The sequence below is a fragment of the Poecilia latipinna genome, unplaced genomic scaffold (genome assembly GCF_001443285.1).
Source record: "Poecilia latipinna isolate Pla-1442-1.1 unplaced genomic scaffold, P_latipinna-1.0 Scaffold1010, whole genome shotgun sequence".
In the NCBI taxonomy this organism is placed as follows: Eukaryota; Metazoa; Chordata; class Actinopteri; order Cyprinodontiformes; family Poeciliidae; genus Poecilia; species Poecilia latipinna.
In genome coordinates this window covers 172,251-196,316 of record NW_015113626.1, presented here as the reverse complement: position 1 = coordinate 196,316, position 24,066 = coordinate 172,251, and the positions used below count along the sequence as shown (strand labels likewise).

The 24,066-nt window shown below is 43.4% G+C and overlaps 3 protein-coding genes across 12 annotated transcripts in view; all 3 read left to right on the top strand.

Annotated features, from left to right (window-relative positions):
- Positions 1–3,287: 3,287 nt before the first annotated feature.
- Positions 3,288–14,316, top strand: ccdc135 (coiled-coil domain containing 135). 5 transcript variants are annotated; one of them, XM_015050789.1, is made up of 18 exons: positions 3,288–3,400; positions 4,679–4,803; positions 5,583–5,721; positions 5,806–5,931; positions 6,166–6,360; positions 6,425–6,571; positions 7,768–7,986; positions 8,065–8,202; positions 8,729–8,795; positions 8,870–8,998; positions 9,073–9,201; positions 10,296–10,531; positions 10,665–10,862; positions 11,723–11,833; positions 12,785–12,886; positions 12,963–13,157; positions 13,456–13,598; positions 14,082–14,316. In XM_015050789.1, the coding sequence occupies exons 2-18, from the start codon at positions 4,685–4,687 to the stop codon at positions 14,167–14,169; spliced, it is 2,481 nt and encodes an 826-aa protein (XP_014906275.1). In that variant the 5' UTR covers positions 3,288–3,400; positions 4,679–4,684; the 3' UTR covers positions 14,170–14,316. The 5 variants fall into 5 exon arrangements, with proteins under 5 accessions (XP_014906275.1, XP_014906274.1, XP_014906277.1 ...); XM_015050788.1 differs by having other exon boundaries at positions 6,127–6,360; XM_015050791.1 differs by lacking the exons at positions 3,288–3,400; positions 4,679–4,803; positions 5,583–5,721 and having other exon boundaries at positions 5,726–5,931; positions 6,166–6,364.
- Positions 14,317–14,931: 615 nt separating this feature from the next.
- Positions 14,932–24,066, top strand: part of LOC106958737 (PHD finger protein 20-like) — a 14,791-nt gene continuing 5,656 nt past the window's right edge. The window contains exons 1-18 of one of the 3 annotated variants that reach the window (XM_015050794.1): positions 14,932–15,335; positions 16,053–16,132; positions 16,700–16,871; positions 17,459–17,543; positions 18,338–18,411; positions 18,487–18,724; positions 18,795–18,878; positions 19,307–19,366; positions 19,678–19,867; positions 19,940–20,049; positions 20,126–20,245; positions 20,373–20,441; positions 20,522–20,661; positions 21,673–21,772; positions 21,849–22,044; positions 22,168–22,339; positions 22,767–23,004; positions 23,090–23,265. In XM_015050794.1, the coding sequence (XP_014906280.1) occupies positions 16,053–16,132; positions 16,700–16,871; positions 17,459–17,543; positions 18,338–18,411; positions 18,487–18,724; positions 18,795–18,878; positions 19,307–19,366; positions 19,678–19,867; positions 19,940–20,049; positions 20,126–20,245; positions 20,373–20,441; positions 20,522–20,661; positions 21,673–21,772; positions 21,849–22,044; positions 22,168–22,339; positions 22,767–23,004; positions 23,090–23,226 (2,265 nt within the window). In that variant the 5' untranslated portion in view covers positions 14,932–15,335 and the 3' untranslated portion in view covers positions 23,227–23,265. Of the gene's footprint in view, positions 15,336–16,052; positions 16,133–16,699; positions 16,872–17,458; positions 17,544–18,337; positions 18,412–18,486; positions 18,725–18,794; positions 18,879–19,306; positions 19,367–19,677; positions 19,868–19,939; positions 20,050–20,125; positions 20,246–20,372; positions 20,442–20,521; positions 20,662–21,672; positions 21,773–21,848; positions 22,045–22,167; positions 22,340–22,766; positions 23,005–23,089; positions 23,465–24,066 lie in introns of those variants that run through there. The other 2 variants (XM_015050795.1, XM_015050793.1) reach the window with 2 other exon arrangements.
- LOC106958738 (pre-mRNA 3' end processing protein WDR33-like) overlaps positions 23,595–24,066 on the top strand; it is a 6,128-nt gene continuing 5,656 nt past the window's right edge. Inside the window, exons 1-2 of one of the 4 annotated variants that reach the window (XM_015050799.1) lie at positions 23,595–23,796; positions 23,829–24,039. In XM_015050799.1, the coding sequence (XP_014906285.1) occupies positions 23,698–23,796; positions 23,829–24,039 (310 nt within the window). In that variant the 5' untranslated portion in view covers positions 23,595–23,697. The other 3 variants (XM_015050800.1, XM_015050798.1, XM_015050796.1) reach the window with 3 other exon arrangements.

Genomic DNA, 24,066 nt, shown 5'->3' with positions numbered 1-24,066 from the left:
ACAGAAGCGTTTCCTCCTCGGTTACTCTGTTAGCATCATGCTAACTTTTACCTTTTTTTTCTGAGACGTTTCACTGCTGTAAGCTGAAGCCTTCTGCATTTAAACTAAACTCAGATAAAATCTGTTCTCTTCTAGAATAAATGAAATGAAATGTGGAGAATCTTTTTCTGTGTCTGGATGTTTTAAGTTTTTATCTGTAAAAATAAATGCAATAAAAAGAGAAGAATCAGTCAAACGTCACGTCCATCACTCTCTTCTTATTTGCATGTTTGATTTGGACCATTTTCTTCTTCTCTGTTTCGTAATCCTTATGAAACATCATGAAGCTCCAGAAACCCGTTTTCTTAATGTTTGGGTTCCTGCTGAGCAGCGACTCTCCGTCCTGAAGGCGTTGATCTGCCAGGTGAGTCAAATGAACAGCATGTCTGAGAGGTTTGGACAGAGAATATATATGTCAAAATAAACATGAGTTCACTGAAATGCAAATGTTGGAGGCCATGGTCTCTGGCTGCTTAAAGGTTCGAAACTGGAAACCAGCAGCCACAGACTGGAAACCAGTGGAGACAGGAGGATGGAGAAAATTCTTCTCTACATCACTGGTGCATCAGGTAACTGGGATCATGTTTTCTTGATTTAATCAATGTTATGAACTATAGTAAAGACATGTAGTACTATAACATGTGATGTATGCAGAGCCTTAATAAGCTCCGATTCTGTTTAAACAGCCAGAGACGTTTTAGAACCAGGAACTTTTTGGGTTTTTCCCAGTTTTCTACTGAAAGCAGCTCATCAGATTGGATGAAAAGCATCTAAAACAGTTAATTTTCACATTTTGTCAGTCCAGAATTTAGTTCTGGACTTTGACTAGACCATTCTAAGATATGGAACCATGGTTCAGGATGGTTGAACCTCCAGCCAGTCTCGGCTTTCCAGCAGGTTTTCTTCCAGGATTTTCCTGGATTCAGTGCCATCAGCCTGGTTCCTGTCAAGGAAAAGAATCCCACAGCATAATGCTGCCACCACCATGATGCAGGAACCTTCCTCTATGTTTGGCTTCTGTGTAGCTTGTTGTAAACTCACAGTAGGACTGTCAGTTTCTTGTTGTCTCTCTAAAACTCTGAAGGTCAACATACAATGAACCCTCTCTCTGTTTGTCACATAAAGTCCCAAAAAACACAATGAAACTTACAACTGCAATGTGAGGAGAGGTCAATACTTTGTAAGGCTCTGTATATATAGTAACTTTCTCACTTTAAATCTTTGTATCTTGAGGTTATGAGGCTTTTTGTTTGCACTGGACGTGTTTTTAACCGGACTTTGTGCTGCGTGTTTCTTTCTTTCTTTCTTTCTTTCTTTCTTTCTTTCTTTCTTTCTTTCTTTCTTTCTTTCTTTCTTTCTTTCTTTCTTTCTTTCTTTCTTTCTTTCCTATGGAAGGTTTTTGTTTGTCTTAGAGGGAATGGAAAGAGATGGGAAGCCCATGAACAAACTGTTTAGGTTTTGCATTTTGCACATTTTGCAGTTGGTGTTGCATTTTATATTCTCAAGAAAAAAATATACATCTTCAGATATCTCACTAATGCAATATTAACATACATCGAAAAACCTTAGCAGAAAGACAAGATACTGACAGTATGGCAAAAGAATGCTAATATTTTGCAAGGGAGTGCAAAAAAATAAAAAATAAAAAAATCCATTGGGTTTGCTCTAATGCCCACAAAGTCAAAAAGACTTTGTGGGCATTATAACCCCATTAAACCCCTTAATGGGGTTTATGTACATATGTTGGGTTAAATGTCTTTTAGCTGAAAGCTGAAGTTATCAGTTGTTCAGACTGGAGTTCGAAAGTAAAATTCATTTTACAAAAATAAGTCTTGGCATAATTTCCAGTGATGATGATGGAACTTTAACCACTCAGTCTGTTGAAAATAATGATGGTGTTTCAACCTCTAAACAAGGCAAAACTGATGGTGGAGGAGCAGAAACCCTTCAAATAAATATGGAAATTCTGCCATTTGTGAGAAAGAAAGTTTTTGTGCAGATGTGAAACGGTGGCGACAGCATCAGGGCAGGAACCTGAGAAAATGTAGATGTAATTTTATAAATTTAGCACAATCCAGAGCTTTAGAAGAGCGCATCATGGCGACTGCAGGTCAGTGGTACAATGGGAACACTGAGATGTTGGAACTCCATATGGTTTTCCTGGGAAATCATGCAATTCATTGAAGAATGCAAAATGGCTTTACCAAAACTTTACTTATATTTTAATTTTTTAGGTTCTCAGTCTCAACACATTCATTTTTATATCATTTTAAAAATGAAAATACATATTGTGTGATGCAGAATAGATTAGTCTAAGTTAACTTAGTAAGAGAGGGCCTGTTTTTGCTAAATTATTATTTTAATCTCAGCTCCAGCAGAAGTTGAAGGACCAAGGAGTGACTGCAGAGATCAGCCTGAGGTGGATGAAGCAGCCGGATGGAAACATCTTCTACCAGGAGAAACAGGACGGCCAAAACTGAAACGCAGAGTTCAGTGATGGATCAGCATTGCCCAAATCCCCCTGAGCAAATAAAATATTATCAATATTTAAGATTTTTTAGTATAAGCAGCCATGGGATTTTTAGTAGAGCTTATAGTTTAAACTGAATTAACTTTGTTGGAAGCAAATTCTGTGCAAAGGAAGAAATTGCATCTTTGTTTCATTATAGCCCAGTTTGTTCAACAGTTAATATGAATAATATGTTTAATCCAAATATATCTGACCTTTTCATGTACCTGCAGCTGTTGATGCCTTTTCTTTAAAAAAAATAGATTTAAAACATTTCATCTATCTCAGTTTAAACTTAAACAAATAGAAATGTTGGAAATTCAACATACAAAAAACTACAAGTATTAATTGTTAGGAATACAAATGAGAAAATAAATGTGAAAATTGTTCAAAAAATTAATAAAGAAAGAAAAAAAAGGTTTTCTGTACGTGTGTCATAAATAAAATAGTTTTTCACTTATTCTATGCTATAGTTTATAGCTCAAAGTTTATTTCTGGAGGTAAACTTTACCAGCATTTGGAAATGTTGCTGTAAAAGGCTCTTCTTTAAATGTTGGACACACTTTAAACATCTCCACACATCTCCGCTTTAGGCTTTTCAAATAACTTAAAATATACAGTACAGCAAATCATCCAAAGAAGTCAAAGCAGTTCATTGGCCTTCTGGAGAATCTATTTGCTCTACGATCTACGAGGTTACGTGAACGCATCTTCGTAACACGTCACGTGGTCGTTCTGTTACTATGGATACAGAGAACCAGCTGTCCTGTTTTAACAGGTTTAGTTCATGTTTCTGGTTTAAAATCGCTTATTTCTTTGCTTTAAAAACGACTCCGACACCATTTAGATTAGGTGAGTAAATGTTTCTTATGTTTTCTGTGGACTGACCTGTTTAATTCGTCGACTCTAACTAATTTCACTGCTATTATCTGGTGTTTATTTAGCGGTTAAAGTTAACCACAGTTAGCTCCTTTAGCTTCGGTCTGTTGCATAGCAACGTTCAGGGTTTTCATTGTGCTGCTGTTTCCTCCTTTTTCACTCTGACCTCATGTCACCTTCAGCTTGTAAAGGTTACTATTATAATTTTTATTACTTGGTGGAAAATAGCTACATACATTTATGCAAGACAACTTTTTACAAATTAAATTATTCCTGGCAACAACAGTAGCTATTCTTGCACAATATATAAATGTTTGAAACAGGCCTGAAATAGGTGCTGCATAGTGGCGCAGTTGGTAGCACTGTTGCCTTGCAGCAAAAAGGTCCTGGGTTCGTTTCCCAGCCTGGGATCTTTCTGCATGGAGTTTGCATGTTCTCCCTGTGCATGGTGGGTTCTCTCTGGGTACTCCGGTTTCCTCCCACAACACTCGGTCCAGGGTGACCCCACCTCTCGCCCTGAACATCAGCTGGAGAGGCACCAGCAACCCTCCAGACCCCACCAAGGGACAAGGGTGTAAGAAAATGGATGGATGTTTGAAATAAATAAAATTCATGTATAACATTGCTGGATGACTAATTGATCCAGTAATTATTGAGATAAACAATATTTTTGCTGTTTTGAGATTATTTTCAAGTAATATAAAGATAACAGCATAATTATGTAAATCCGCCCTCTTAAAGACTAACAAACTTTAATTTAGTAAAACAACAACAACAAAACATTGAAACTAGAAAACATTTTAAATATCCAAAATAAAACATGACAACCAAAACAAAAGTTTTAAAATACACAGAACTGAAACCATCACAATTCATTTCATAAAATGGATTATGAAGTTTCTGAAAACAAAACTGCCCTTCAAGAGATATTAATCACCAGAACTGAAATGATTGAGCTTATTTTTATTCATCATGCCATTAATCGACTATTTGCTTATTGCAACAGTCTCTGAGGAAAAGCTTTAAAACTGTTCTTTTTTCACATCTTTGCTTTCCTTTCTGTTGATCTCTAATAAAATTCAGATAAAAACAACAAAGTTCTTGGTTGTAAAGAGCAGATTCACAGACGGAAACAACCTGCTATGTGTTTTTAATTTATTTTAAAAATAAAAGATTTTCTTCAGGTTTTTACCAACCACTTCACAGCATCTGCAGAGCGAACGCAGCATAAAACCATGTTTACTGTTCCAGAGGAAAATGGAGGCCGGAGGGAAGTTTGTATTTGATGATGAATTTCAAGAGATGGAGAAGAAGATGGCCTTGTCCCAGGAGCCGGAGGAAGAGGAGGAGGAAGATGTGAGCAACGATCTGCTCATGTGAGCAACTCAAGCAGTAACAGCCTGCAGACAGCTGAGGAGGGTAGAAATAATGAACAGAACGTTTATTCCTGAAGCTGCAGAAGATGTTCAGGGTCACAGACAACAGGCCTGACTGGAAATAACCTGAGAAATCTGCTGCAGCTTTTCTTTAGGTTTTATCAAAGTATCACATTTTTATGATAAAAGTGTTTGAACTTCTTAAAGATACCAATCAATCTGTTTATTCACTCAGTTTAACAAATTAATTAACTTTAATTAACAAACAGATTACCTTAGTATACCTGAGAGAAAAGGGAGCAGGAACCTGATGTTCAGGGCCCTATACATTACATTACTATGAGCTGAAAGCAGCATGTCATTCTCCTCTTTGTTAACTCAAGCGTATATCAGACTTCATCGTTTTTGTCTTATTAAATGTTCTGAACTGATTTATGGTAGAACATTTTTTTCCATAATTTTGCTGAAATGCACATTTATTTCAAAGTAGTACCCATAGTTTTACTTTCGGCATTATACTTTCAAACTGTTATTTCTGTCATTTGAACTGAAGTCGAAGAACTTTTGTAAATGAATTGGCAATTATCTCTTTCTAGCTTTAATTATTACTGATGGCATTTTGAATGAACCAAGTGCCTTAGATTGTACGTGTCTGATTGAAGATAAGTTCCTTAATCTGAAGATGACAGGATTAGAAATCTACATTGTTTCCTCCTCTGTCAAAAACTGAAAGCATTTTATGAGGTGAGTGAGAGTCGCCCCCTGCTGTCCGTCTGCAGCCCTGAATCCTACAAGACCAACTCTCAAAAGGAGGAGCACCTGCTGGAGATCGCAGAAAACTTCCAGCGTCAGTATTTGCTGCTGCATCCTGACCGTAAACCTCTGCTGCTCTACCCGGTCAATGAATATGGAGTCAGGGTAACAAGCGCTCCCCCAGTTAAAATCTGCTTCCACCATTAAACCATCTGAGCCCCACAATTGTCTCTGTCCTGTCCCGTCCAGAAGTTTGTGTCCACCACTCTCCGTCCCACAGAGACCGGCCTGTGGGAGCTCCAGAGCTGGCAGGAGTGTTCCTCACTGGTGGCCGACTTCCTGTCCCTGCAGCCGCTGGAGCAGCCCACACAGGTGGTCAGTATGGCAGCATACATACACACACACACACACACACACACGTACACGCCTGGTAAGGACAAGTGGACACGTTAAACGTCTTGTGGACAGGCTAAATGTCCCCCTACGATGAAATGATGGACAGATAGTTTTGTCTGACCGCTGATCCGTTAGTCAGAGTGTTAGATCAGGACCACACGTCCATGTCCTGAGTGTGTGTCTGACCGTCCTGCTGTGGACCGGGCCCTGCAGCCCACCCAGCTGTTCTCCCCCACAGCGGTGCTGCGCAGCCAGGAGGCCACCAGCTTCGAGTCGTCCACCCTGCTCTGCAGCCTGCTGCTGGGCCTCAACTACGATGCCTACGTCGTCAGCGGCTACGCGGTCAGGGAGATGTGTCTGCTGGACCTCAGACTGCAGCAGTGCCCCCTGCTGGACACCAAGGCTAAGGCAGGTCTGCCTCACACACACACCACTCAGACTTCAAGGTTTCTGAGTGGATTTGTGTCTGCAGAGCGACCAAGGCGAAACCTCGGACCAGCCGCAGAAGAAGTACGGAGTAAAGTGTTCGATGGAGCTGAGGAGCCGTTTCCTGTTAGATCAGGAGAAGAAGAAGCTGGACGCTGAGGCTGCTGCGATTCTGGAGAAGGAGCTACAGGAGGTAAAATGTTCCAGCTCACCTCAGAACCAGATAACTAAAGGTTCAACACTGTGGAATCTCACAGTGTGAACAGATTCCAGGTAAAACAGATAACAGCTAATAATTAATAATAAAATTCATCAGGGTGAGCAGAAATCCATCCCATCAGATGTTTACGGTCTAAATCTGATGTTCAGGTTTAATATTATTCTGCAGGACTGACCGGTTCCCCAGAGGGTCCAGCAGCAGAGAGGCAGACACAGACTCATGAGGCCTACCAAGAGTCCAGACCCTCACCTTAGCGCTGTCAATCACCCCCTAGTGTGGCGCTGCTCTCTGCTACGCTGCAGCTAGCACAGCATCTAATGATTGCTAAGGCTAGTTAGCATGGCCACCGATGACAGCTGATAAATTAATATGGAAATATTAATTTACTCAAGGTCAAGATAATGGATCTCACATGGACCAGTGTCCGAGTTCTAATTCACAAGTTCACATTTCTACTAATTCAAATGCCATTTGTTTTAAAGGAAGAAATTTCTGCTACAAACTATTTTCCATCAATTCTTTCAAAGCATGTTGTACTAAAGTAGTGCAGGATTCACGTGTCAGCAGGCTTCCTCCAGGGACAACGGTACCAGTTAAGGGTTCTTTGCTGCCAACTTCATATTCACATTAGACATAACACCGTTGTAGTGGTGAATGAGGTGGATTGTTGGATCTGTATGTTTTTGTTGCATCTCAAAATGCAACAAAAATGCTGCTAAATATGCCATTAGCACGTTTAGCAGCAAGTACATACGGTTGATTGGCAGCGCTAAGCTCCTCCTCCTGGCTCTGATTGGTTGTTTTTGGTGCATTTCCTCAGATGGCAGTAGTAGCTCAGGGTCGAGGTGGAGGAGATCCATCGTTTCACAGATTATCTGTCATAAACTGTCACAACATGGTGACAGGTTGTAATAAAAGTTTCTTACTGCACCTTTAAATGCAAAACTTATTTTGTTATAGTTTTTGCTGAGTTACTTGCTCTGTTATTCTCTCAGCATATGGCCTTTTTTGAGTCTGCATACTCCAGTTAATGATTAATTGATTAACTAATTACTTGACTACTATTTGAATAATCTACTAATCACAATGAATGTGATTAATCGATTGATCTCTAGTCCGGTCCTTCTGTCCGTCCATCTACCTCATCATCTGTTTCCTTCCATGAGCAGGAAAAGAGCACCAATCTTCCAGATCCCCTGCAAGGTTTCCGGGTCCACTGCTGGGTTCTGGTTCTGTCGGGTCGGCGCAGCATCGAGGAGAACTTCTTCATCGACCCTCTGACCGGCTGCAGCTATCCGACCGTACACGACAGCTTCCAAGGCATCGAGAGCCTGTGGAACCCCTTCAACTACTACGTCAACCGGCAGGACTGCAGCAGCGGCTGCAAGGCGGGTCCACCAGCACCAGACAGAACCGGCCCAGGTCACCCGCCAGCACTCTTACCAGACTCCCTCTGCTGTGAGCAGGACATGAAGTTTGACCTGGAGAACTCGACCGAGTGGGAGCCCGTCCTCCATGACGGCGTCAGCCAGCAGCAGCTGATCCAGGCCGTCCACCGCAGGATGGAGAACCGCTTCATCGGACGACCTACCAGCGAGCTGGAGGTCAGGACCACACCTGTCTGTCTGTCTGTCTGTCCAAGAAGTAAAGTAATCCAGTTACTTTACCAACTACTTATTTTCAAAAGTAATTAGTTACTTTAATACTCACTTTACTTAGTTACATTTCAAAAAAATGATGCACCACCGGAATAATGGTATAAATACTCCTGATTCCATTTCTTCTGCATATTCCATCATGTAAAACTTAATCAAATGAAAACATCTCTTTTAAAACTGTTTTTGCTTTTTTAAATTTGTGGATATTGAAAAATTCAGTTCAAATTCAAAAATACTTTATTGATCCCAAAAATATTACATCACCAAAAATATAGCCATCATTTGAAGAATTTTGTTGAATATTTAAGCCTGATCCCTTCACATTCAGCCTGGAGGGAGGCAAGTGAAGCCTGGTGGCCTGCCAGGCTTAAAACCCTGCTTGTTACTGGAGTAAAGTAATCAGACTGCAGTAACACGTTACTTCACTGCTGTTCATCCGTCCATCCATTAATTGTGAATTGTTATCTTGAAGGAAGATTTTCCCAGGAAGTTTTTCCTGATGAGATCTTGGGTCAGCAGGATCGGCATCACAAGGAAAGGTAAAACCGTAAAGCAGGTTGTTGACCTTCACCTGTCCTGTGAGACGCCCAACACCTGTCCCTCTGTCCCTCAGAGCTGCAGACGAGGTTTCCTGGAGGGAAGAAGGTGACCCGCTACAGAAAAGCAATGCTGGAGCGGTTTTCATCCACTGTGACCAACGACGGCCTCATCTCCAGATTAACGACGTACCAAGACCTGAGCTGTGAGAAACGTCAGAAACGGTTCACTTTGTCCCTTCCGCCATCGTCTCTGATCCTATGTCTGTTTATGTTAAAGGCACAGAGGTCGCCGGGGTCAAAGAGTGGTACAAGCACAGGAGTGACAGCCTGGAGGAGAGAGAGTTCAACCAGCTGGAGAACTCCACCACCGAGCGCTTCAAATCCGGACGAACTTTCGACCTTTTATGTAAGCCGACTGCTGAGAGCAGCAACCCGGAGGAACTCACCAGCTGCAGCTGGCTGCTTGTTTAAACTGGTTTTCATCTGGAGAAACTGCCAAAATAAAACAATATCCTGGTGAAAACCAAGCAGGACAGCAGGACAGAGCCTGCTGCTGGCAGAACAACATGAAACAGAACAAAGTTAGAAAATATATCTCCCCTTTCTGTATGTTTCCCTGCGAAAAGCACTCTTAGCTCACTGAAAGTCTTCCTCAGGACTGCTAACATTTTGCCAGGTCAGGAGCTCTGTTAAGGCCTGAGGTGCTTTATGGAAAACTTTTATCCTACTAACGGAAAATACTGAGAAAAATCAGAGAATTTTCCTAAACTCTCGTCACTATGAGCTCCTGTTAGCCTGAGGAATGGGCCCAGATCTGTGGCTTCTCTGTGGTAAACTTCAGATCAGATGAAACCTTCATCTGCTTGGTCTCTTTCTGCCTGGACTGACATGAACAGCAGCAGCCAGAGCAGAGCTGGGCAGAGGACACAAAAACTACACCCAGGCAAAGTTAAAAAGTATTTGGTAAAAACAATACACAAGTACTGAGTAACTGATCACATTATCAGCCATTCAATGTTTAGAAACTACGTCATCATTTTGACAAAAATATTAAGTCAAGTGCAAATGTTGGTATTTTAGGGGCCAAAATGACAATAATTCATAACAAAACAATTACAGAATCAAGTCAAAGAAAATATTTACAAATCAGTTTTTCTATATAAAACTTGGGAGATGGTCACCAAACCTGCAGTGTGTGTCTTTGTTTTTCATTTGGTGGATAAATTTTATTCAAGTAAGAGTAGAGATACTTCATAATAAATTACTCAAGTAAAAGTAAAAGTACAGCATAGTAAAATAGTCCAAAAATAACTGAGTAAATGTAGCTGAACTCTGAGCCAGAAGCTACTGAAGGCTTCTTTAGCCTGATGTTCTGCTCTTTCATCGTTGTTATAATCTATTTAAAATCTTCCCACATACGAATACGTGAAGATGCTGCCTGGGCCGTCCTGATGTAATCCTGTAACTGGTTGTAATGTTGGTGTCTGTCGCTCTGGTCAGTTCACGCCTGGAAGCCAGTGGACTCTGGGACTGAGCGAGAGATGAGGTTCCACCGCCCCGAACAGGACGGCCTGGAGCGGATCGTGGTGTCGCCACAAGCAATAGAGCAATCCTTCAAGTACCGAGACGACTTCCTGTACTTGAGACAGATTTTTTTCCGTGAGGGCGGTATGATTCCCCCTCCGTATTCTGCGGAGAACGGCCAGGAGACCACCCTGGAGAATCTCAATGTGCTGGTAAGAGATAAACTGATGCTGGACAATATGCACTGACGGTTCAAATAGATGTTATCTTAAAGTTAACGACCAAACGGTTGGGAGCGCCACACGTTTCCATGGTTTTACGCCCCGGCTCTTTTGTGTGTTTCAGAAAGTGGTGGAGCGTTTCCATAGGAATCCCTCCAAACCGGTCAACGAAGACGTGGCCCAGCGGGTGTTTCTGGTGCCGGAGATGAAGACCGAGTTGCTCTATCACCTCATGGACCACCGCACTATCCCTTCCAGGAAGAGCCTCAAAAGAATAGAAGATGATGAGCCAATCACAGACAGCATGTTCTCCTTCTTCTTGGTACGGCTGAATCTGCAGCTAAGGCCGTTTCTCAGACCTCTTCCTGTCTGAACATCACTGAATGCAAATCTCATTTCAGCAGAAAGACAGACAAGCATGACCCTGCTTTGCTGCCACTGTAGGTTCAACATCTGCATTAGGATGTTTTTTCACTATCTGCAGGTTTTTCCTGTTAACGTGAAGTTTCTGCATCTCCATCAAAAGTTTCCCTTGATGCTTCACAAATTGTTTTGCAATGTTGCACTTCTTCTTAATCTCCCATAAAATGAGATTATAATGCATTTAAAAGTGGTCTGGTGCTTAAAAAAACATAAAAATAAAGTACAAACACACTGACATAAAGACAGGATCCTCATTAGGACAAGATTAAAAAATAACATAATAATGTAATCTAATGTAATGACCCACAGTGGCGTGTGTGTCTCTTTCCAGGACAGGCCTCTCCTCATCCTTTGAATAAGAGAGTTCACATTTACAGAAGTCACCCGATGCGTATAGTTCAGATTTAACTTGTGTTTTTCCTGAATCTTGTGCATTGTTTCTAAACACCATGTGCAGATTCTCATTCACAGCGTGAAAAATACACTTTGCATTTGAGCTTCAGACTAAAAAATACGAATTTCCTGTTGTTTGGCAGCCAGTCTGTTAGATTTGGAGTTTGTTCTTCTGTCCTGGTGGGATGTCGGTTCTGTGGGGAAGCCCAGCACAGAACTGGGCTGTGGGGACGGTCTCTGAGTGTCCAGAGACCGTCCAGAACATCTGAGAGCCAACATGCTGGACTGACTGATGAAAACATTTGTTTTATTGTGTGTGTGTGTGTGTGTGTGTGTGTGTGTGTGTGTGTGTGTGTGTGTGTTCAGGTGGACCAGGCTGAGGAGCCGCCTGGGCCCCTGACCTGGTACAGGTTGGTGAAGTACCTGATCAGGGAAGAGGAGAACATCGCTCTCCAAATCAAAGCATCTCTGGTGGAGGTAACTACGTCCCTCAGCTGGATCACATCAGATCTTCTGTCCTTCTGCTTTTCTTTGCTAAGTATAGGAGAGACTGGACACTTTCAAAGTCCAAAGAAAAACTCAGACTGTTGATTTGTTGATTAGTACCACATGATGACAATAAATCTGACTAACATAGATTTGCTCAGTGCAGTTGAGCCCCATAAGGCAGAGAAGCCTCTCTCCAAACAGAAACATCGTTTTTCTCTTTACTTCTTTAAAAATGAAGATTATTCATTTTTAATTATTTTTAATTTAGTTACAGTAGGATTTCTCTTTTGTCTTTGGTAAAAGGCCATGACCCGTTTCTCCCGCTGTCAGTAGACATGCTAATTTTTTTTTTAGTTGTATTTACCCAGAATGCCCTGCACTGTAGTCCACTTCCTGCTTTTGGAGCGGTCTCCACACAAACATTCAAACCAGAGCTGACTGCAACCGAACCGAACCCAGACCGACGTTTGTAGAGTTGGCTCTCTTGGTCCAAATCAGAGTTAGATTACGTATTCACACCTCCACGACCGAACCGGACCTTCTGGGCAAACGGACTGGACTCAGAAGAAATTAAAGCCGACTAAGCAGGGCTGGTGTGAACGCACTTTAAGTAAACATTGTTTTGGTGATTGGTTGAAAGATTAAGATTGTTCCTTTAAAGTAAGATACATAGAAATAACACAGACAGCTCGGCCGTCTTGCTGCTACGCTCTCCTAGCTCGCTGCATAGCGCCGCTGTTAACGACGCAGCCGAGGATCTTCAGACTGTCGTAGGAACTTGTGCCAGTTTTATTGTGGATGGTGTGAAACCCATGGATCTGAACTCCATCTCCTCCAGCCAACGAGCTGCTCTGGTCAATGCTGATGTTTACCCAATGTTTAAGTTCAGTAAAACTCTGAGAGTTTTAGATTGAATCTGACTTTACCTGATGTGAGCAGATGGAGACCATCGTGGAATGCAGGAAGCAGGAGGAGAAAGAGCTGGAGGTGTTCTCCTCTCCACTGGAGGAGGTCATGGCCTGCAGGGAGAAATGGGAGGAGGTAGAGGAGAAATCCACCCAGACGGTAGGTCAGTCCTGTTCATGACGCCATGACTGATTCATGTCTGCTGCTGCAGGAGCTCACGTCCAAAGAGGAGGCCCTTATCCTCCATCGGCTGGGAATGGACGTCATGGTGCCGTACCTGGCCCGGCTCGGGAACTCAGAGTCTCTCACTCCAGAGGAGGCCACCTCCTTCTGCCTCGGCTGCTCAGAAGCATTCAAAGAAAAACTGAAGAGGCATACCGACTTCCTGCAGAGGAACTTGGAAGCGGTGCGGCAGAGCTCCGCCTGCAGGCCAACACCTGTCTGTTTACACCAGTGGTCCCCAAAGTGGGTCCTGGAGGCCCGGCATCCTGCATGCTTTATTCTCTCCCTGGTTCAACACACCTGGATCAAATTATGGCTCATTAGAGGCCTAAGAGGAACATTGACCTGCTGAGGAGGTTTTTACAACCACTAGGGAGAGAACGGAAACATGCAGGATGCCGGGCCTCCAGGACCCGCTTTGGGGACCCCTGGTCACACTAAAACACCGCTCCAGCAACGCTCCTCCATCCATGTGTGTTCAGGTGATTGAGACCCAAGCAGAGGAGAATGACAGCAGGAGCCACTCGCACGACCCCATGATGAGCCAGGAGGAGGCAGAGCTCGCCTGTCACCTGTGCTGGGATAAAAAGTTTCACATATCTGCTGCCCAGAGACGCCTCGACAGGTAAACACACACCATTTAAAGTGGAACCAATCTGGATGTGAAAGTATAGCCTTTAGTGGGGTTATTTCAGGCAAACTCTGAAATAAGTCTACCAAAGTGGGCGGAGCCAATTGACATTGAGGGGCGTGGCCAGGCGTTGGGATGAGCAGAGAGGGTTAAGCTGAGAGCGACTTTTCAGATCCTCTAGCGACAGCATGAAGCGCCGGTCGCTGTGCAGTGATGGTCCTGACTGAGTGCTGCTGTAAGCCCCTCCCACTGCCTACACACTGCAGACAGTCGGCCAGCAGCAACCTGGCAATTCCTGCAGAGTGATGCATCACACAGCATAAAACATCTTTAAAGGTTGTGGATTAATAATAAAAAATCATCACAGCATCAAAGGAAAGCTGAAATCAACAAGATTACAACTGCAGAGTTTGGGAACGTTTGGACCAGAGCGCCTGTAGGAGTCTGCTGAGCCGTGTGTGTGTGTGTGTTTTACAGGCACATGGAGAGACTAGAGGAAAAACATGAAGCTTTCATGGTGAAGCTGCAGCAGAACCCTCTGCTCTCCTCTCACTTCAACCACTGAACTCAGCAGCAGCCGTCTATTCCAGCTACCAGGAGTTTCTGCTCTGTCCTTTTCTTCACTGATCCATGATGTCGCACTAAAATGCCATGTATCAATCAGACGAGTGGAATAAATAGTTTGGACTTTGATGTTTCTGTAATTGCAGCATCTAGAAAATCCAGAATGTGATTTTTTCCATTGCTGATTCTGTTGATCTGGAACAAAAAGCAGAACTAAATTTGTTGTCTGTTCTTCTGCATAAAGCAGCTCAAACTCAGCCACACTGGATGGAGATAATCCATTAACATTTATTTTAGACTTGAACTAGGCCGTTCTAACCCATTGATCAGCTTTGATCCAAACTAGTAATGAACTGATATGACAACTTTGGGCCAATGTCAAAATTAACATTGCTGCTATGACCTATAAGCAATGTTTACTGATATTATGTATTATATATTTTCCTGTCCTTTTGAAACAGCATCACTGACACTAAACCACTAGATCAAAGTGGCATTTAGCAGAAGCTAATGCTAACGCCAATGCAAATTATATTTGCTCTTGAAAGGTTGGGAGGCGTTGGGAGAACTTTATTCCGCTGAAATTCTGCAAAACAGCAAAGTTATTTAACCATAATTAATGATTTTAGGGAAAGCTTGTTGCATTAATCGTTTACAAAGTTAGTAAAAATGATAAAGTGCTTAGCAAAAAATAATAAAATACAAAAATAGCTTCGCTAAATATTTGCAAAATATTTATCTTTTAATGAACTCTAAGCATTTTCCCCATTCTTCCTGGAGAAAAGCATCCCCGCAGCATGATGCTGCCACCACCGTGGTACAAGGTAGGGATGTTTTTCTACCGCACATAGTTTATTATTTAGGGCAGAAAGATTTTGTTTTGATATCATTTGAATAGAGCATCTCTTGTGGTTTCTGTCCCCTACATACATTTGGCCGATATGCAGGAACCACCGATAGCCTGGAGATAAATCCGCTGCTAGGAGGTCGAGCTAAATAAATCAGGATCTGCTCTTTTAAAGCTACTTTGCTTTCAGGTTTACACCTAGTCCTCAGACTTCACACTCACTCTTACAGCTTCTTCTACGGGACAGCTGAGTTTCCGTCCTGGCGCATGCGCTGTGCATCCGTCGGAGTATGAGGAGCAGCTGAGGAGCAGATCCGGAGGTAAACAGGCGCTCTGTCGCTGCTTTTCATTAAGACTGTCAACTCATCGGCAGGTTGGATGTTCTCTGAAGGCTTCTCCTCCAGCAGCAGCGGCTCACAGTCACAGCTCAGGCTGTTATTGACACTGAGCTGCTTCATCTCAGCTGAGGCTAACTGTTAGCTGTTAGCTAATCTATTCAAAGTCAATGGAGATTCAGTCCGCTCAGCTGCACAGCTCTCATACTAACTTCACCCGTTTGCTTTGAAACGTAGTGGAAGTTGAGTAGCGTGTGTTTGTGAATAACTCTGAGCCGGGAGCCGCGGCGCTGCTCGCTGTAGTTTGACGCCTACAACAACAGATAGCATTAGCTTTTAGCCGCTGTCAAATATCTGAGGATCTGGGAGGCGGGTCTTGTTCTCCACTGACAGCTCTGTGGGCCAATCAGCGTCCGAGGCTGGGAGGCGTGTCTTTGTTTTTAATTGTATTCACTTTCTATTTCTTTTCTGTCTTATTTTACATATTAATTATGAACACATATAATATAAAAAGTGTTTTCAGAAACTTAGAAAACAAAAGGATGAAATGTTGGGCGGGGTTTGATGTGTGTGTCTCAGAAAGTTGCTCTACAAACAGCTCCATCTCCTGGACAACTGAGAGAATACAAACACAAACATTCATGATGTGTAATAATAAAAAAGTTTCAGCTTTTACAGCGGCTCTGTGTCTTTTTCCGGCAGATGAAGACTCCACCAGACAGGTCGGGAATCACCTTCGAGGTCGGAGCTCAGCTGGAGGCCCGAGATCGGCAGAAGAACTGGTCTGCATCACACACACACACACACACACACACACGTACGTTACTAGTACCTGGCATAGGTTTGAACTATTCTGACCATCCTCTTCTGTTCCAGTTAGCTGCCCAGTTAGCCTCTTTCCAGTGATAACTTGTTAACTCAAACATCTTTAGCGAAATAGTAAAATAATAGCTTTGTTGGGGATTTACTTATAAATCATTTATAAATAAATGAATAAAAATAATAAAGATATGTCTTTTTTTCTCTTATGACAAGCTAAATAACGCTAATTTATGTTGCTAATCTTTGACTGTGTAGCTTTACAAACAGCAGCCCAAACTAGTGGATTAGTGGACACAGACTCCTGAAGAAGAGTCTGTCATCAGTTCTGTGCTGATTAAACAGGAACATTAGGATAATAATGTTGGAACACAATAGAAAATATTTCTCCATTTTTTATACATAATGTTTACAGGATTGTTTGTGGTTAAATTCACGATGGGAAGCATACAGTAAATAATTGGACAGTTCAGCTGATCATTTTTGTTGTTCTGAGTGACTTTGACTCACCTGAGCTGTTGTCTCTTCAGGTACGCTGCCACTATTGAGAAGATTGACTATGACAAGGAGCGGGTTCTGGTCCACTACCGCCAGTGGAGCCGTCGGCACAACGAGTGGTTCCACTGGAGCTCGCCGTACCTTCGTCCGCTGGAGCGCGTCAGCCTGAGGAGGCAGGGCCTGACGCCGCCGCAGGCCCAGCCGGTACCAACGCTGCTTATCAATGCTGAGCTGTTTACTTACCATTATTAGGATTGTTTTAATAATTGATGATAGCTACAAGTACAACCGTAGAATTTAATTTATAAATATGAATAATCTGTTTTTTAAATAACAGATTATTTAAAAATCTGTTATAAGAACAGATTTTCTAAATTATTTTAGAAAATTTAGAAAATTTCTAAATCATTTTTTATCAACTTAAAGTTTCTAAATTATTTTTTATCAAAATAAAATTATTTTCACACATTTTAGATCTGCTTATTTGATAAATATTAAATTTTGTAATTTAATATTTATCAAATATGTTGTAATAACGTGATTATTTTAAAAGGACTAAAAATTATTTTTCAAATATGGAATATTTTAAAAATATTTACATGATTATTTTCTAAATAATAATTTTATTTTGCAAGTATTTTATTTTCAGTAAGAGTCTATGAGAAATGTCTGACATGAAGCATTCGTCAGGTTGTTAAAGCAGGAACCAGAGCGTTTCCTCCGTCTTGTCGTGTTTCTGTCAGAGCGTCGTTTCGGCTCACTTTCCGTTCTCCTCCTGTTTCCTGGCTCAGGTCTTCGTTTTGGGCTCCAAAGTTCTGGCCTGTTGGACCGACTGTCGCTTCTACCCGGCAAAAATCCTCAAAGTCAACAAGGACGGTGAGACTCAACTTTGACCTTTAACAACAGAACATGAGGGCCAGACGAAGAGATTTATTATGAAACTATCAGAATAAAGTCAGACCTGGAGAAAGTTAAAGGAAAGTCTCTTTACTGAGCAGCTCGTCTAGTCATTTGTTCTTTGAAGTTAACCGTCGTTTGTTTCAAAGTCCTGCTTCTTTAATAATTGGACGCTGATATTAAATATCATCCTTATTTGTAAAACTGATCACAAAGTTTGACTTCATAAAATGCTCAACATTCCTCATGTTAATTTCTGATTACTTTTTATGTTGGAGTTATCTTAAAATTACTACTTCATTGTACTAATGTTACAACTTTGTTCTCGTAATATTATGACTTTATTTCTATTATTACGTCAACCTTCTGATTTGACGTTTTTCTCATATTATTATAACTTTATTCTGGTAATATTGTGACTATTTTCGTGTCATTTACATTTTTTTCTAGTATTTTATGACTTTGTTTTCATAATATTATGAGCTTGTTCTCGTATCATTACGTCTTTTCTCATTATTTTGACTCTCTGTCATGCCACTTTATTCTCATAATCTAATGTTTTTCCTCTGCCTGGTCCTGATTCTCGGTCATATCTTTCAACACAGACGTCTCTGATAAAACGCTTGTGTTCACATCTGGTTCTGAATGTCTGAAGCTGCTTGTCTGAGTCTGAAAAAAGGAACAAAAGAGAAACATGTTTAACTGTAACTCCAGTTGGACGGCTTTAAGTTTCGGTCTGCAGTGATCGGCCTAACCCTGCGTTCCCGTCCCAGACTCGTACACGGTGCGGTTCTACGACGGCGTGGTCCAGACGGTGAAGCCGACCAAAATCAAACCTTTCCACGAAGTAAGAACCGCTGCACCTTCCTCACCTTCCTCCAACAGCTCCTCATCTTCACTGATGCTGCTGTCTGTGGTCCAGAGGTCCAGATCAGAGAGGAGCGCAGTGGGGAGCGAGGGATGGGAGGAGGGCGAGAGTGAGGAGGAGGAGCAGAACCCCAAAGAGGGGGAAGGCCAGGAGACACAGGAGGAGGAGGAGAAGAAGGGAGGAGAAGAGGAGACATCAGAGGAGAAGGAAGGAGCTGAGGAAGAGGAGGAGGAGAGGAAGACAGCAGAGCCTTCTTCCTCTCATCCACCAACGAAGAAAAAGACAGAAAACAGTGAGTTAAGCTTTGATGCCTGATTGTCTTCAGGTTGAAGGTAAACACGGTTTGTTTTCTCGTCTTTCAGACAGAAGTGATGTAGTTCAGAAACAGCCAATCACAGCAGACTCCACCCTGGCAGCGGTTCCTAACCCCGCCCACATTGACAAAGGTAACCAATGAGCTCCGGGTCGGTTGTTCTTTCCTGTGGTCGTCCTTCTTATGTTCCAGTTCATTTCTCCTGGTCGGGACATAAACCTGGTCAAAATCACAAATCTTAAACGTTGATGATAGCTCTGTGGCGTTGTTTCCATCAGCTTCTGATTTATTTCCATCCAGTGTTGCTTGAATGTTTCACTCAAATCTTGATTTCACATTTGGAGCAGATTAAATCCAGATTAGAGGTGCATTGATCGCAGTTTTCTGGATGATCACTGATCTTTGAAAAGCTGGATGTGCCGATTCTGATTTTTTTTTTTTTTTGTTGCTAAATACTGTCGTCTGTCACGGCAGACCAAAGGGGACAGTGGCTGAGTTTTAGATGTTTGTGATCAGTTTCTCATTTAAGGATTGGTCCATTGTTCCTCTCCTCCTCCTCAGATGTCCTGATGGAGCGCCAGGCTCACCTTCCCACCACTCACAAGTTCAGCAGAGAGCCACGTAAGCTCCGCCCACCACTGGGCCTCCATCATCCCCACTGCAAAAATACAAAATCCTACCAAGTATTTCTGGTCTAGTTTCTACTGCAAATATCTGAGAAAAGTTGAAATAAGACAAAACTAACTTACAAATAACTTTTCAGAAAGATAAAGGAGCTTGTTTTAAGTCAATTATTCCCTGATATTGGTTAAAAGTACAGCTCCTTTATTTTGCTGAAAAGTTACTTTGTAAGTTTTTTTTGTCTTATTTCAAGATGTTGGCACCAGAAGCCAAAGTACTTGGTGAGGTTCTGTTTCTGTGTGCTCCTGCAGTGTACAGGGTGATAAAGAACCAGCCTCCTCCTATTCTGTCCATCGAGCTGGACCACAACCCCTTCAAGTGTCCGGCTGCCGGCTGCTCCAAGTCCTTCAGGAAGGCCAGCCTGCTGCACTACCACATCAAGTACTACCACTCTGAGCAGCAGCTGGACGTTGGCGGCGGCGCGGAGCCGGAGGCCTCCAGGTGAGTCCAGGTGAGTTCAGCCCCACAGCCTCCATGATGACCCCTGACCTTCTGTCTCTACCGCCGCTACAGGAGGAAAAGGTCTGCTTCTGAAGGAGGCGACTTCCCGTCCAGCAAGAAGGCCGACATCCAGACCGGCAGCTGTCGCCGTGACGACAGAGAGCAGAGCATCATGGGAACCGGTGGGTTGGAGCTCAGTGATTCTCAAACAGATTTCTGTGGGACAAAATGAGCCAAACGTCTGAATTCTGCCTGCAGAGCTGAAGAAGGAGGAGAGGAAGGAGAAACCAGGAGGACACGACAGGAAGGAGAGGAAGCACTTCCTGCGAGTCAAACTGAGGAAGAAGAAAAAGAAGAAGAAGAAGAAGAGCCAGTCAGGTAACAGAGCATCTGGATTCCTCCTCAGCCTGCTTTCCAGCTCAGATTAAATATTAATCTGATTAATTTATCCTGAAATCTGGATTATCTCAGTGGAATAATTTGTCTGTGTTCGTCCTTTTTGCAGGATTCGGCAGCAGCGACGACGACACGCCGGACCGACCGCCCCTCACTCTGAAGCTTTCACACTCACACGGTCCGAGCAGAAAACACTCCAGATTTCCCCCTTTCTCGTTCAAAAAACCAACAAAACACTGATTTTGTTTCTGCTTCCAGTCGACGACGGCAGCGACTGGTCGACGCTGACGGCCGAGAGCGGCGAGGACACGCCCTGGCCCGTTGCTATGGAGACGGAGGACTGTGAGGTGGTGAGGTGCGTGTGCGAGGTGGACGAAGAGAACGACTTTATGATTCAGGTAACACACACACACACACACACACAGTCCATAAAAAGTCAGCATCAGGCTTTAATTTTCACAAATCCTGTGTGAAAACTTTGACTAATTTTTAATATTCTATTTTTGAAATAAAGAGAAATATTTCATTTAATTTAGACCAAAATGGTTCTGACCCATTAATAAACTGAATTAATCTGTAAAATTGATCAGATTCTGGGCTCTGAATTTACTGACTTTTATCTCTTAAACAAAACCTATTCTTTCACTCGTGACTTTTTAATAGTGGTGTACCTCAGGGCTTGGTTCTCAGCCCCATCCAGTCATGTTCTCAGACCTCCTGCTGTTCAGCTCGTTCACATCGTAGCTCCAGCTGTAGGCAGATCCCAGCTGCCAAACGCCTTCTTGACTTCAACTCTGCTATGTTTACATCTAATTGTCTATAATATTTTGAGTGAAATTTTAAAATGTCAGACAAAAAAAAAATAAAATTAAAATCTACTGTGAAGTTGGCATATAAATGCCAGAGCATCGTTAATCCGGAGCGAATCAGCCACGCACCGCGTTTTTTCATCAGGTGTTGATGTTATTAATGGCTGTGATAAACAGGAAGTAGAAGTCGAAAACAAGAGTTTTCTCCTCTGAACTCCAGACGTTTGGACCCCTGGTAAGGCACAGACCCACCAGTCGATGGACCGTTTTCTACGACAGAATTTAGTCAGCAAGCGTATTTCCATTTCCCATTTAGCGCTTTAACTCTTTTTCAAAAAAGCCAAAAAAAAATCCTACAGCTCGAGTAAAAACTTGAAAACAAACAGAAACTACCAAATGGAAGAAATTATTTTGAGTTTTGCCATTCCCATCAGCCTTTTCAAATCTATAGATACACTGCTATGGAGCAGCTTCTCCTTTTACTGATATAAATTCCATTTTTTCTTGTTTTTATCAGATTTTCTGTGATTTTAAACTTGTTTGATGGTCTTAAATGGATCAAACCCAGAGGGAATATTTTCTGCCGTTGTGTCTCTACAGTGCGAGTCGTGTCTCTGCTGGCAGCATGGAACCTGCATGGGTCTATATGAAGACAACGTTCCTCACAACTACATCTGTTACTACTGCAGGCAGACCTCAGGTAGGATCCGCTCCGCTGCGCTGCAGGGGCAGAAAACAGGAGGAAGCTTCCTCTGATCCGTCTGCTTCCTCTGCAGGCTGGAGGCGGGCCCAGCGCTTCCTGTCTGAACCCGATTTGCTGATCTCGGGTCACATGTTCGGCCTGTCCTGCGTGAAGGAGAACTACTCGGAGATCAACGCCTCCAAGATCTCCCACACCAGCCACCTGCTGGCCCAGACGCAGAGCCTGCACCAGGTCCTGAGCGGCCTGCAGCTCAAGATCAGCCTGCTGCAGTGAGTAGAGCACTCAGCCCACCACCAGGGGGCGCACATCTACAGAAACTATAGCAGAGGCACCACCAGGGGGCGCACATCTACAGAAACTTCTGCTCAGCATCTCTGTCTCCGTCTGCGCAGCTCTCCGTCCCACCCCGACCTGCAGCTGTGGAGATCGCCATGGCAACAGGAGGAGGCTCTAAACCTGACGTCCGGCCAGCAGGACGAGCCGTCCATCTGCTACGTCAGCAGCGAACACTGCTACCAGAAACCAGAGGCATCTTGGGAAACGGCTGAGGAAAAGGTAGGAGAGGTCAGTCTGGGTTCAGGAAACGAGGGACTAAAATAAACTTCTCACTCTGTGAGGCGTCCTGCAGACGGAGTTCTTCACGTTTTTCTGTGACAGATGAACACAGAGATAAACAAAAACATCAGATAAAAAAAAGTTGGCAAATTCTGCAGATTTTTCATTAAACCGCTTAAGGCTTGGAGTGGCCTAGTTAAAGTCCAGACCTAAATCCAGCTCATAACCTGCAGCAAGACATTAAGATTGATGTCCACAGGAGTTCTCCATCCAATTAGATTTTTAGCCGAGTAAGAAGGGGAAAGGAGCGGACTGCAGAGCAGAATGATGATTTTATTTATGAAATTTTTAAAACCAACCTTGTGTTACATGAAATCCCATTAAAGCACAATAAAATGTGTAAACCTTTGGTTCTAATTGTTGTTTCTGTTTGAAGCATGAAGATCTGAGGAAACAACCGTCTCTGAGCATCATGGACGCCAACGCCGTGAGCCACTCAGACGCTCGCTTCTTCCTCAGCATCAAGCCGGAGAGCCACTCAGAGGACGCCGGCCACACCCACAGACAGGCCGCCGTGTCTGTGGCTCAGTGTCGGCTCAACCTGCTGGAGCACGTCGAGGCGCTGCATCACCAGATCACCGCCAGGATGGACCTGATCGAGCGAGAGCTGGACGGTAACACACAGATACAGGACAGCTTTTACATTTATGTTTCCACTCTGATGAGGAAATTGAGAAAACTTTATTTTTCTCCCTGCAGTTCTGGAGTCTTGGCTGGACCACTCCGGGGAGCTGGAGCCTCCAGACCCTTTGTCCCGCCTCCCGCAGCTGAAGCAGCGAATCAGGCGCCTGCTGAGTGACCTGTGTACGGTGCGGCGCCTGGCGGTCTGCCGCTGAGCGACTGACAGCCGCAGGCGAGTGGAAACGTAACGCTCTGTGAGTCGGTTCTGCTGGAAGAACTTTTTTGTAAAAAGGGACTAAACCTGGAGCTGACCTCCATGACCTGTCCTCTGATTGGCTGGTTGCTCCGGTTACAGACGCACCTCCAAACATGAACACAGATCATTTTATAACTCTGATTTTGTAATTGCACTAATGTTAATACCAACTGTAATTATTTCCTGTTTTGTAATTTCAAAAGAAAAAAACACAATGATGAGTTTTAAAGTTTGTTGGAATCATAAAGTATTTTTTTTCCCAGCAGCAGAATTTCATTTTCATCCCCAGAAGCTTCATTTATTCAGTTGTGAACAGACTGTCTGCAGAATACCTGGGAGTGCCTGCAGGGGGCGCCTCCTTTCTTCTTCTATGGTTTTATGTTTATGTTTTAGCGGCTACTTTGAATCAGATCTAGGCTAGATTCACCAGATGGTCCCACAGCTACTGGGCTACAGGGCCACAGGGCCACAGCTACTGGGCTACAGGGCCACAGGGCCACAGCTACTGGGCTACAGGGCCACAGCTACTGGGCCACAGGGCCACTGGGCCACAGGGCCACCGGGCCACAGGGCCACAGCTACTGGGCCACAGGGCCACAGCTACTGGGCCACAGGGCCACAGGGCCACAGCTACTGGGCTACAGGGCCACAGGGCCACAGCTACTGGGCTACAGGGCCACTGGGCCACAGCTACTGGGCTACAGGGCCACTGGGCCACAGCTACTGGGCTACAGGGCCACAGGGCCACAGCTACTGGGCTACAGGGCCACAGGGCCACAGCTACTGGGCTACAGGGCCA